General features: G+C 53.3%; 4 protein-coding genes across 4 annotated transcripts; 2 read left to right on the forward strand and 2 right to left on the reverse strand.

Annotated features, from left to right (window-relative positions):
• Positions 1 to 5358, forward strand: MONBRDRAFT_31472 (uncharacterized protein; the record flags this gene model as incomplete). Its single annotated transcript, XM_001743602.1, has 19 exons — positions 1 to 189; positions 390 to 705; positions 845 to 954; positions 1078 to 1165; positions 1242 to 1382; positions 1520 to 1692; positions 1816 to 1964; positions 2113 to 2251; positions 2411 to 2491; positions 2578 to 3054; positions 3157 to 3230; positions 3347 to 3437; positions 3526 to 3642; positions 3725 to 3844; positions 3968 to 4069; positions 4193 to 4312; positions 4422 to 4467; positions 4580 to 4776; positions 4892 to 5358. The coding sequence occupies 19 exons, from the start codon at positions 1 to 3 to the stop codon at positions 4961 to 4963; spliced, it is 2802 nt and encodes a 933-aa protein (XP_001743654.1). The 3' UTR covers positions 4964 to 5358.
• A 238-nt stretch (positions 5359 to 5596) lies between these two features.
• On the reverse strand, positions 5597 to 6853 carry MONBRDRAFT_23436 (uncharacterized protein; the record flags this gene model as incomplete). The annotated part of the gene is made up of 4 exons (XM_001743846.1): positions 5597 to 5894; positions 5962 to 6268; positions 6493 to 6559; positions 6710 to 6853. 4 exons carry the CDS (start codon positions 6851 to 6853, stop codon positions 5597 to 5599), a joined length of 816 nt encoding a protein of 271 aa, XP_001743898.1.
• A 743-nt stretch (positions 6854 to 7596) lies between these two features.
• Positions 7597 to 11015, forward strand: MONBRDRAFT_23437 (uncharacterized protein; the record flags this gene model as incomplete). Its single annotated transcript, XM_001743603.1, has 13 exons — positions 7597 to 7632; positions 7784 to 7813; positions 7934 to 7984; positions 8076 to 8178; positions 8365 to 8455; positions 8615 to 9131; positions 9256 to 9375; positions 9497 to 9568; positions 9684 to 9802; positions 9945 to 10050; positions 10190 to 10414; positions 10597 to 10701; positions 10803 to 11015. The coding sequence occupies 13 exons, from the start codon at positions 7597 to 7599 to the stop codon at positions 11013 to 11015; spliced, it is 1788 nt and encodes a 595-aa protein (XP_001743655.1).
• A 107-nt stretch (positions 11016 to 11122) lies between these two features.
• On the reverse strand, positions 11123 to 12098 carry MONBRDRAFT_15040 (uncharacterized protein; the record flags this gene model as incomplete). Its single annotated transcript, XM_001743847.1, has 3 exons — positions 11123 to 11264; positions 11403 to 11605; positions 11742 to 12098. The coding sequence occupies 3 exons, from the start codon at positions 12096 to 12098 to the stop codon at positions 11123 to 11125; spliced, it is 702 nt and encodes a 233-aa protein (XP_001743899.1).
• Positions 12099 to 12453: the final 355 nt, after the last annotated feature.

The raw sequence follows: 12453 nt of genomic DNA on the forward strand, positions 1-12453 counted from the left end.
ATGTCGGTGGCTCAGCTCTTTGCCAATGCGCAGCGCAGCAAAACTCGTCAAGAGGCCTGTGCTGATGGCTTGCTGCGCTTGATGCTGGAACAACCAGCCGATGAGTTTGCAGCTGCATTCCGCAGCTGCTTTGAGCGCTGCCTCCTGATTTTCAAGCGCGAGCCCGCCGTCGAGCGCATCATTGAAATGGTTACCGTCTTTCTCAACAAGGCCTCTCAGGCGCGTCCATGGCCTTGCGGGTCCACGCCCCCCCCGCCCCCCCCCAATGCATCACACAAACACGGCTCGAGTCAACGCATACCCCTCATCCCACTGTATCCAGTCTTATGAGAGCACAGACAATCATCTGCAAATCCGCTTTCCTCTCATCTTTGGCGGCCTGCTTGTAGGTACCGGAGGGTGCCAGCATGGTCGACATGGTGCTGACGCGCATGACCGCGGTTGCAGCCGCACAGGATAAGAGTGTGCGCTTCAGGGCGTGTCAAGTCATTTCTCGTGTTTTGAACCGTCTCAGCGACGGTACTGATCTTAGCGAGGAGCTTTACGATGCCCTCGAGACTGTCGTATTGGATCGCATGCACGACAAGATTCCTGCTGTGCGTGTTCAGGCCGTAAAGGCAGCGGGGCGCTTGCAGGCGGTCGATGACGCAGACTGTCCCATTGTTCAGCGTTATCTTGCCCTTTTAAGCAAAGACTCAAGTGCCGGTATGCAGCTCCCAGCCATCCCCAATTATCGCCGCTTCAGGCGCCTTGAGCCCGCTTGCCTCTCCACTCAGGCCACTCTGCTCACTCATCCAGCTCACCAACTGTGCTATTTTTTTCTTTTCATTGTTTATTGACCTAGACGTGCGCTGTGCTGTCTTGCAGCAGCTCATCTTTACCAAAAACACCAAAACCGCCATTCTGGCTCGTTCCCGTGATATCAAGACCCCCGTGCGAGTCGCATTCTTCAAGGTCAGTTGAAAATACCAGGCATCATCTGCAAACTCTATATACCGTCAACTGGGCCAATGACACCATCTTTTACGCCTCATCTATACTTGCATTTCTTGTACGTATGTATTTTCCAATCTCCAGGCCATGTTGGATCAAGCAGTGCACTACAAGGCCATCAGCGTCGCTCAGCGCGTCGCGCTCTTGCGCGATGGTCTCCTCGAGCGTGAAGGTTTGTCTCCCATCGATCTGCCAGGCTATCGTGTGTACCTGTCTTTCTCACTGGTCATCTACCCATCTCTTTGCAGATGCCGTGCGTAAACAAGCCACCAAACTGGCCCTGAGTTGGTTTCGCTTGGCGGGTGGGCTCGATGCCCTACTGGACGCCATCGACGTCGAGCTCAACGTCGAGGTGGCCGAGGCCTTGTGCCAAGCCATTTTAAACTCTGGTTTGTTTTCACTTCCACTGGGCTTGTGCACACTGGGTCTTTTGCGTGCGATTTGCCCTTATTCATCATCTGGCCACAATCAGCTACATTAGCGAAACCCGTGCTCTCACACGTCGGCTGGCTGCTTGCTTTTGCAGAGGATGTTACCATGGAGGCTCTGAACTTGAGTGCCCTCAGTCCGTCTCGTACGTTCTTTTGGGTCCAGGCATGCAAATTTCTCCAGCAGCAAAAACGCCAGGAAGACCTTGAGGCCATCATGCCGTCAGCCTCAGCCCTCGGCGACCGAGTGGTTGCCTTGATTGATAGCCACGTACGATGCGGCCTTGGTTTTCCACCGGGTCTTGTGTGAACTGGCAATCATCCCTTTCGCGCTACCTCATGTCCGCAAAACTCATACTTCTTTTGACTGAATTCTGGCCTTTGTCTGGGATAGGCGGTGGCCCAGGAGATCAAGAACGAGCCAAGTGACGATGAGGAAGAAGTCATCAACAATGCTTTTGTTGTGCAACAACTTCTGCTGGGAGCGGAGCTGTTCGATGCAGACAACGAGTTTGCTCGTCGCGAGCTGTCTGCCAAGTTGCGGTGTGTTGACGCAGACTCGACTCTGATGGGCTTTCTCTATGGCTCGAATTGTGCCACGCGCCTTGACCGTTTTACACATACCTCCTCGGCACGCAAACTCACTTTTGCCGGCGTTGCCACGCTTTTGATCTCGGATGCACTTCGGCAGGCCGCTTGTGATCAAGCACTTCCGTGTCAGCGAGGTCATTGCGCCATGCATGAAGCTACTGGCCCACCTTCATCCTCACGCGACCGAGTTTACCACTGTTGTGGTGGAACTTCTACGCGACATCCTCGAGCCGGTGACGGTACGTCTTGTGACTTTGCACCAAAGACTCGCCCGACATTCAGCGGTGCCAACAAGCTCGCAAACGACAGCTCTGCTCTCATGTTTGTGGCGTGGTATCTCATCAATTTACCTAATACACTTGCTGGCTTCATCTGGGGCTGCCCAAAACTCGTTATAGTACGTGACCAAGTCAATCTCAGAGAGCGAAAAGAAGCGCCTCCAAGTCAAGATTGCTGAACGTCGCGTCAAAATTCTTCATGTAGGCTTTTGCGATGCTCGTTTTTGTTTCTCTTGATGAGTGCATCACTTGATGTTGGTCGGCATGTTCTTCGTTGGTCACTTTAGCTCGAGGATGACAAGGAGGCTCGGGTTGAAGCGGAGGAGTTTGTCGAGGCTGAGAATATCAAAAAGCGTATCGAGGCGCTGCGGGCGGAGCAGGATGACCTTCGCGCTCAAATGGAGCCGCGGGTGGTTGAGAAGCGCCACCAGCTTGACGACAACGAGACATTGCAAGCACGCCTGCAGATCCTTCACACCGCCCTGGTTGCCAGCAAGGAGCCACTGCAAACGCGTCACGAAGACGGTGTGGTGGACACGATCGTTTTGCCAGGAGTGCAGCACCCCGACGCTGAAGTGCGCAACCTTGCCATTGCCTGCCTGGGCCTCCTGTCTCTGTGCGACAAGGTCTTTGCACAGAAGCACATTTTGCTCCTCCTGCAAGTTATCCAAGTTGATCAGGATGTGCTGCAAGTCACGGCTCTCCGCCACATCTTTGACCTTCTCCTGGTGTTTGGAGTCGAGGCATTTGCGACTGGGAACCAGGTGTGGCGTCACGACCTCTTGATCAATGCTAACAGTTAGTCTTGTCACGCCTGATCAGGCCTTGATTTCTCACGCCTCTGGGTACAAATCCAACTCAAATAGATATCAGAGAGCGCAGACAGTGAGCAAGAACGCGCCATGGAGCGCGATACAACCATCGTGCCTATCCTTGAACGGTTCGTTACAGCCAAGCTTCCTTTGGAGGCTCGTATATTTGCAATGGCCTTGGCTGGTTGTGGTTGGCCATGTCTTCTTTCTGTCCACTGATGTCGCTCGATGATGGGTCTTCCAGATATTTGGAAAGCGATAACGATGACCTCAAGACCGTTGCAGTCCAAGGCTTTGCAAAGCTGCTGCTCAGCAACCGTTTGTCCAGTGTGCAGGTACGTTTGGTGCTGTTATTGGCTTTGAGTGGTTGCGTGCAAGCTCGTTGCGGTTCCTGCATGGTCTCAACCTGACGTGGTTCCACAGATTGTCTCTCGCCTGACGCTGCTGTACTTCAACCCAACCACGGAGGATCTGACCGATTTGCGGCAATGCCTATCCGTATTTTTTCCGGCCTATGCCTTCTCAAGCCGGGCACACCAGGTACCAAAGGCCAATTCTCAGCGACTTGTCTATTTTTTGCTCATCAATGAGCTTCAGCTGACGTTTTGTGTTTCAATTACAGGATGACATCCGCGAGAGCATGCTTCCCACCCTTCGCATCGTCTTCCGAGCTCCCGCTGACAGTCCCATGGCCTCTGTCAAGCCCAGCACCGTGGCTGATATGCTTATGTACCTGACGCAGGTATGGGACGATCCATGTGGTTTTTGATTTATAATCATCATTAATCTCGCATGCCGGGCGTGCAATTGTTACTCGTTCTATCAACCTCTCTCACTCTTTTGCTCTCAATGTCCCTCTTGGCAGGCTGAGCGAGCGGGCTTGGGGGTGCATGGTGACTTGGCGGTGGCTCTAGCCAACGAGGTCATTTCTGAGCCAGAGAGTCCAGACAACAAAGTGTTGCTTAAGGTATCGCTATGCGTGCTGAAAAGAACTGCTTGTAACTGTGGTTTGTTGACTGCATTTATGCTCACGAATGCGACATGTGCCCACCACCTATCGCCTTGGCATATTCATGTCCTGGCTGTCAAGGCTTTGAGCCTTGTGTCTTGGACCTCACTCGAAGAGGAACAACTCCGATGCATGGTGGTCTTGATGGAGCAAGTGGACGAGCTCATGCTCGACAGCGCCGCCAACAAGCTGGCCAGCAAGGTTTGATAAACTTGTATAAACCCGAGACGAGTATATCTTCATCGAATGGTTAGCTAGCGTCGAAGGCTCATGCCGCGCTATTTCTTTATTCGGGTCGTGAACCATGTAGATTGTGGACGCTGTTCAAGCTGCATTGGGCACAGAGGGCCTAGATGGTGAGTCTTCATCCACACGTTCATGTGCCCTTACCTACATATTGGTTGCCAATGGATGGCGGTTTGTACACGCCTTCCCCACTTGGCATTAACCACGCAAACGGACACATAGGCATTGACGAGGGATTGCGGGAGGCCATGCAAGCCCAGGCTCGGGAACATCAGGAGGCTCGTCAGCAAGAAACTCAGGCATTGGCAGCCGAATCCTCCACCCGCGCGCGTCGTAGCAGCCGGCAGCGTAAGGCAGCACAACAGCCCATCTCCTATGATGATGAGTCAGAGCCGGACGCCGAGTCAGAGGACGACGAGGTGAGAAGATGTCACCGTGTTTGGGAACCATGTCCAAATGCATTCGGTCGATTCCACACTTTTGCACGTCATTGCTGACTTGCCACTGGGCATTGCTTGGTTGTATCCATACCAGATCTTGAGTTCTCGACAGGCATCGGGGAAAACCGAGTATCTGGTGCGCCAAGCGGGAGATCCCGAAGAGTAAGTGTCCCCGGCTGAGCTGGCAGGCGAAGTTCCACCATAGAAGCGTCTGCCATCCATGTTGAATTCTCGTTTTCATTTATTATCGTTCGCTTATCACACAGATTGGCTGAGTGGATGCCAGCCAGCGCTGTCAATTCGGCCCTGGTCGAAGCTTTTGCCATGGACAAAGAAAACAGTGTGTATTAATTTTCCTAAACCCGGTCGATGCGGGGAGATGATGTCAGGCTTCATGTCCATCATGTATTATCTTTCTATATTTTTTTCCAAGTGTTCTCAGAAAGCAAGGCAGAAGACCTTTTGTGTCATGTTGAGATTTTTTTTTCCCCTCATCGTGTCGTTGCGGCGAGCTCCGTTGGGCGTCGCGGGCGTGCATGGTGAAATTGACAGTGATTCTTACCAATTTCGATTGAGTCAGATCAGTCAAGCATTGAGGTCCCAAGACCTGTGTGCTTGCCACAGGCAAGGCTGCACTATGGTCGAAAGCTCGTCCAACAACGTCAGGCAACTCTGCCAAATGCACTACAACAGAACACCAACCACTAGCGTGGCCGGGAATAGACTCGGACAGACACAGACACAAGCCAGCTTGCTCGTGCGCGTTCAAAGATCATTCAGATGCTAACCTGGCACTCCCTCACGGCCAAGTCCACAGTAAGCATTGGTCGGTCGTTTTTATGTAATATAGACACACACACCACACACACACACACACACACACACACACACACACACACACACACACACACACACACACACACACACACACACACACACACACACACACACACACACACACACACACACACACACACACACACACACACACACACACACACACACACACACACACACACAAAGGCATGCACACACACACACACACACACACACACACACACACACACACACAAAGGCATGCACACAAGGATTCACAACTGAAGATGGTTTTGCAAAAACAGCACGCGCAAGCCAGCCATCACCCAAGCGATGGCTTCAATTCACTCAGGCTCAGCCGTGAGCGTGTAGAAAGCGTCCATGGCCTTGGTGGCAAAGAGACGAAAGCTGGCAATTTCCATGTTGGTAATGTTTTGCAAGCCAACGGCCACGGATTGCTTGATATCACCAACGCCGTGTTTCAGTTTGGTCGATCGAACGTCCTCCAGGTCGCGCACAATACGTCGCACCTCTTCTGCTGAAGCAATGTCCTCTGCGGCACTATGGATAGAGAGAGTCAATGTAGCTAGGGTGAGCACATGTCTGTGGAATAGGGCCAGCAGGCGAACATGGACCGAAGTTGGGGATGCACGCACTGTTCAAAGAGAAGCAGCGTGACTTCGCGAAAATGCGGTGGAAGCTCCGTAAAAGATTTTTTTTCTCGTTCCGCATCAAGCATTTGCTGCAGTGCGTCTAGCATTCAAGGTTCGTCAGGGCTGGAGGCCAACTCACAAAGGCTACAGGAGAAGACGCGCCCAAATGCAATCTCACCAGGATTCATCCAAGAAGGCATGATGATGGAGCATCGGTGTCGCGTACGTAGCATGATTCCGAGCCAGAGAGGTACCTCAACGGGGCGACCGGCATGAAACGGGCCGATCGATCCCTAGACAATTGAGCGCGCCAAGGCGGATCGTTCTGCGTGAGTGCATGGCTCAAAAGTCTCCCACCCGCAAGCAGGCGAAAGCAGCAAAAAAAGCAGGAAAAAAAAAAAAGCAAGAAGGAAAGCACAAATATGAAGGGAAGAACCACAAACCTGGATGAGCTCGAATGTCGCATTAGAGAAGTTGGGTATGATGCGAATGGGCGTGTCCTCGGCAAGGAATTCGACCTCAGCCGGGCCAATCTCGCCACGACGTGGAACGGCTGATAGTCCTTCACCAGCCTCGCTACTCGCCATGGTATCCTCTGCCAAGGTAAGGTGGCTCGCAAAGCGCACCAAACTCCAGGCTTTTTGCTCAAAGTTGCCGGATAGCGCCTCACACAGAGGAAGACAGAGAGAGAGAGGGGGGCGGAGACACACACCACACACACAGACAGAGAGATGCGGTCTTGGGGCTGTTTGAGAATCGGATCGTCGTGTACAGCACAGAAGACGGACGCTGCCTTTCCCTTTCTGTTTCTGTGAACAGGCTGCTGCAAAAACGAGGCTTAAGGAAAAGACACAGCAAACCAAGAAATCAATCCCCCAGACACAAGACCAGAAACCAATGTGATCTGGCGATCGGCTCACGCATCCAATGCCGCGCGCATTTCCCAGATGCACAAGTCCAGGATGTGCGTAACGGTCACAAAAGCAGCAAATCCTGAAAACGAACACTTGGTAGCACACGTAGTGGATTTGTCATCCTTTTGAAATCGAGAGGGACACGAGCGACGCGATAGAGGTGGGTGTGCCGAGAGGGCAGCGGGTGTGCGGAGGGAGGGGGGTGAAGGGCGTTTGCACACCCCCCTCCCCCCACCTCCCGCCGCTACAGATATGGGCAGTGCTACTGTTGCTGTTGCTGTCATTGTTCCTGTAGATGTAGATGCGGATGGCGTTGGTGCTTGATTTGTTGATCTGACCTGCTGCGGGAGGTGACGCCTGATTCATGTTGGTGTCTTGTACCCCTTGTGCAGCAACCACTTTCCTAACTCATCATCATGCCCTGGTCTTCGGGGGCCAAACCTCCGAAAAAGGTGAGAGACAACGTTGGGTCGTGAGACAGCGTACAAGGGAGGTGTTCAAAGTCTAGTTTGGCTGCCTCATGGGATCCGCAGCCCAGCCCTGGCAGTGTCGTATTGGGTGTCATGAATCCGTCTTACACCGTTTTGGCCGTGTCTTTGTCAGGCGGAGGCTGTCAAGGCATTTGCCTTCAAGGTACCGTGCCAACACTCCCATGAACATGTCCACTTCACTGTCTATCCGCCCCGTACCCTTGCTTCCTCTCTGAATTTTCTCTCGATGCGTGGCCTCAATCTTGCCATTCCATGATACCAGGCACGCAACCCCTTTGAAGAGAAGAAGCGGGCCGAAGAAGCTCGTCGCAAGGTGAGGAGTGCATCGTGTCAATCCCTTCAAGCCACTACTTGTGAAGATGTGTGCATCTTGACCCTTGCATGCCATGATGACTCCTTGTTAGCGAGACCAAGAAGAGGCTGCGGCTTGCTTTGCAGATTTTTTCGCTGAATTCGCAGATGATGAGCCCAAGAAGGGGTTTGTGCGCGGTGGTGTCGTTAATGATGGTGAGTCAAGACGCTAGGGTCCTGGCTTCTTGCGCCTTGGATCTAGGTTGAACTCGTGCTGACTTTTCTTGACCCAACCCAACCCCTCAATCATGTGCTCGTTAGATGGCCGCAGCGCCCAATCAAGTGCTTCAGAGCAGCTGCTGGCTCGGTCAGCAAAGTCCAGCCGTCCATCCAACTTGACAGATATTTTTGGTGAAGACATCGAGGAAGAGAACAAGCCCAAGCGCAAAAAGCCAAAGTCCAACATGGAAATTTTTCGCGAAAAGCTAAAGCGGTATGTAGACGTAGTGACGGTGCTTTGGCGCGGGGGAGACGGCAACAGCGGCGGTGCATGGTTGTGAGCATCGTGTGAATGGCAGATAATTGCCTGCATCTAGCTTCACGTGTGACTCTTTGACATTGTCTGGCGGGCGCGTGGCGTTTCTTGGTACAGCGAGCAGGAACGACGCGAGGCGCGGAACGAGGCGCGGCGCGATGATGGAAATGTTGATCTTCGTGCCAGCGATTCCCTGGCGCGATCACTCGATGCCACGACACCCACTGAGTCCGAAACCACGAATTTGTACGTGAACAACCTGCCCACAACTTTCAAGGAGGACCTGCTGGCTCAGCTCTTTGGCGTACATGGGCCGTTGGCCAGCGTCAAAATCATGTGGCCGCGTCACCCCTCCGAGGTGCGCGACAACCTCTGTGGCTTTGTCGCCTTTATGCGCCGGGCTGATGCACAACGAGCCCTGGAAAAACTGAACGGCGCCCTCGTCGAGGGGCACGATATCAAGACCGGTTGGGCCAAGGCCGTCCCCATCCCTCCCAAACCCTACTATATCCAGCCCGAGGCCGTCAAGGAGGATTATGGCTTGCCCTTCAACGCACAGCCCCTAAAGCCGCCTCCGTCTGGTCGCATCGACGAAGAAGAGCGTGCCTATCACACTCGGCATTCGGTAGTCCGAGTAAGCTTGCACATGCCTTTGCCCTTCAGCTTACCAGTCGTCGTGCCGAGGGTAGCAGCAGGGGTTGCTTGGAGCTAAATCTGGCCTGGCTCCACTCTCTATTCCTCATCCGGTCTTACCCTAGGTGCAAACGCCAGCGGACCCCGCTGTTCGCCAGCTCATTCACCGTGTGATTGAATACGTCATCAACCATGGCCCTCACTTTGAAACGCTGCTCATCCAAAGCATTGAACGCGATCCACAGGTGCGGCATTCAAGTGATGACGGCCAGTGTGTTGTGGGAAAACCCAGGGCTTTGGGGATTTGCGTACGCTGCAAGACCTTACTTACGGCGTGCTGGTTCCCAAACCCTCCATGACAAGCAGTTGGCCTTTTTGACCGCGTTTAAGTCGCCCAATCACGTCTATTATCGCTGGAAGCTCTTCTCTCTCCTGCAGGTCTGTTTTTTCTCTTCGCGCAATCGGTCAGCTGTAGCCACGGTCCAAGCCTGATTTTTTTTTTCTTTGTCCCTGCTTACCTTTTCTTCTCCTTGAATGTTGTGTATGCGGTCAGGGCGAGGACCCCGACTCCTGGAAAGAGACCAAGTTTCGCATGTATGAGGACGGCCCGTGGTGGATACCGCCGGGCATGGACAAGACTGGCACATCCTCACGCAGTCATCTGACACCCAGGTCTGCTAATGCTTGCCCTCACTCACTCTGGCTTGGTCGCATGGGCGGGCAAGTGTGGTCGTATTCCATCGAGTGCGTCGCTCGGTGCTCTGACTTGGTATGCCAACGCATGAACTATTGTATGATTGTCGTGATGCTGTAGTGAAAGAGATGAGCTTGAGAATCGCCTGCAAAACATGACGACGGAACGCCGGGACATTGGCGACACCATGTGGTTCTGCATGATGCACTCCGAGGCCTTCCAGGAGGTACGAGGGTCTTGAGGCGCTTTGCTTCCGCTGCGCGCACCCACGCAGCTTTTGTGTCTATCGCTGCCAAGCTTTTTGGCTCTTTTCTCCTCCCGAGTCAGCATCAGAACCTCATTTGGCCTTTTTCGTCACCGTGCAGATTGTGGATGCGATCGAAGAATCCTTGACAATGCTCGAAACACCCATCTCGCTCAAGGTGGCGCGCCTATTTCTCATCTCCGACATTCTTCACAATAGCACTGCCAAGGTGAAGAAGGCCGGTTTTTTCCGCCTGCAGCTACAAAGCAAGCTTGAGAACATCTTTTATCACCTGCACCTGGCCTACCGTGCCATCACAGGCCGCCTTCGCGCCGAGCAATTTCGGGTATGCAACCATCCATCATCCGTGGCTTTCGGACTAGCGTGATGACGGCCGACTCTTTGGTTGTTTGTCCAGCTGCGCGTCATGCTGCATTGGGGGCACAGATATTTTTGACTCGTGTTTTCAGACAGCTCATGGTTGCGCGTCTGTGGTTTTCTGCGTACACAATGCATGGCTCGGGGTAGAAACACGTCATCTCGTGCCTCAATGTTTGGCAACAATGGACCATCTATCCCCGCGACTTTCTCGATGGTTTACACAAGATATTCCACGAGGGTCGTGAAGACCAGGTCAGTCGCCGGCCTCCGTTGGGGTGCTCTTTTGGTGAGTCGGAACCATGCCACGGCAGGCAATGTTGCATCATATGGCATGGTGCTTCTTTTGGTGGCAGGCATCAAACGCGGATGCTGGTACAGGACCAGCGCAGGACCCGAAGATTGTCGAGGAGGACGTGGATGGTGTGCCGCTAGAAGACGAGGATGAGGACGTGGACGGCGTACCGATGGAGGAAGATGATGACGATGACGGCGTAGACGGCAAGCCATTGGAGGAGGAAGACGATGACGATGACGACGTTGATGGCCAGCCGCTGGAAGAGGAATAGCATGATGTTGGCTTGGTTTAAAGTGAATTGACATTTGAATTATCGATTGATTACATGTTTGTCGTGGCTGCCGCTGTGTGTCAGAGTGGCGGATGGCGTTGGCGAGACTATTTGCAATATCGATCTGCCTTGACCTTGGCACGGCGGTCAAGAAGGCTCTCGTGCAGGCGGCCCTGGCGACGTGCTGACCCCAAATCCCGTGCATCCTCTTCGCTCACTTGCCACTTGCCGTTTTTACCGCTTTGAAACCTAGGAAAGCACCATGTGCAGACCCACCCAAAGTCAGGGAGTGTTGTCCTGAGCTGGCCTCAAGCTAGCGTTGAGGCCTGATTGCGAGCGAGGTGAAGGCAGGGATAGTGCAAAGAACCCGGCCCTTTGCCATCTGACCTCATGGCGAATGCTTCTTCCATGTTCTTCAATGAACCACCTTCGATATTGTAGTCGTCCTTCTTCTTCTTCTCTTTGCGCTCGGCGCAGGAGAAGGCTTGAAAAGTCGTGCCCAAATCCATTTGATTCTTGTTGCAGGTACACCGGCGACCCGGCAGGATGCTGAGAAACTTTTTGTTAGGTCCACGCAAGGACACGTGTGTCTACACGACATCAGAAATGGGCCACGGAGATGAGTGGAGTGTGGCTGTTCTGACGCCCACCACCATAGGGCTGATGCACTCGTCGCAGAGAGGACTGGCGTTCGACGCGTCAGAATGCAAGTTTTCGCACACACACCTCATCAGTCCACACTGCTTGGAAGAGCTGCAGCGCACCAATAGCTTCTGCCCGGGCATAGACTACGCCATCGTCGTTGTCATCCACCGTAACGTAGCGGTTGAAGGCGGTCTTAATGGCAATGCGCGCATCAGAGACTTTGATGATAGTAAAGACTTCCTGCGCCACCGGGCCGTCGCGCTCTTTGGCCACATCTTCCGAGGCCGTGAGTGAGCCATCGTCAATGGCCATTACATATGAGCGGCCATCACACTCAAGAAGCAGGTTGCCGGTAAATTCTTCAGGGGCGGCGACCTGCCACCAGGCGCCTACAATCAGCCAGTGTGGTGAGCTCTTGGCGCCAAACCGAGCAGTCATTTAGTCAGCGGACCGTACCGTGGCGAACGGTCTTGAGGGCCTTGCTCTCGGCAGCCTCAGCGTGAGATCGCTTGGCCTTTTTCTTTGCCTTTTTGGCGCCCTTGAGCTTGAGCGCCGAGGCTTTCACGACAGTGTACTCGGACATGATGGATGGCGTCTGGAGCAAAAAAAGAGTGAGAGTTTGAGAGTTTGAGAGTTTGAGAGAGAGAGTTTGAGAGTTTGAGAGAGAGAGTTTGAGAGAGAGAGTTTGAGAGTTTGAGAGTTTGAGAGAGAGAGTTTGAGAGTTTGAGAGAGAGAGTTTGAGAGAGAGAGTTTGAGAGAGAGAGTTTGAGAGTTTGAGAGAGAGAGTTTGAGA

This window comes from Monosiga brevicollis, genomic scaffold (assembly GCF_000002865.3).
Source record: "Monosiga brevicollis MX1 MONBRscaffold_4 genomic scaffold, whole genome shotgun sequence".
NCBI classification, from domain to species: Eukaryota; class Choanoflagellata; order Craspedida; family Salpingoecidae; genus Monosiga; species Monosiga brevicollis.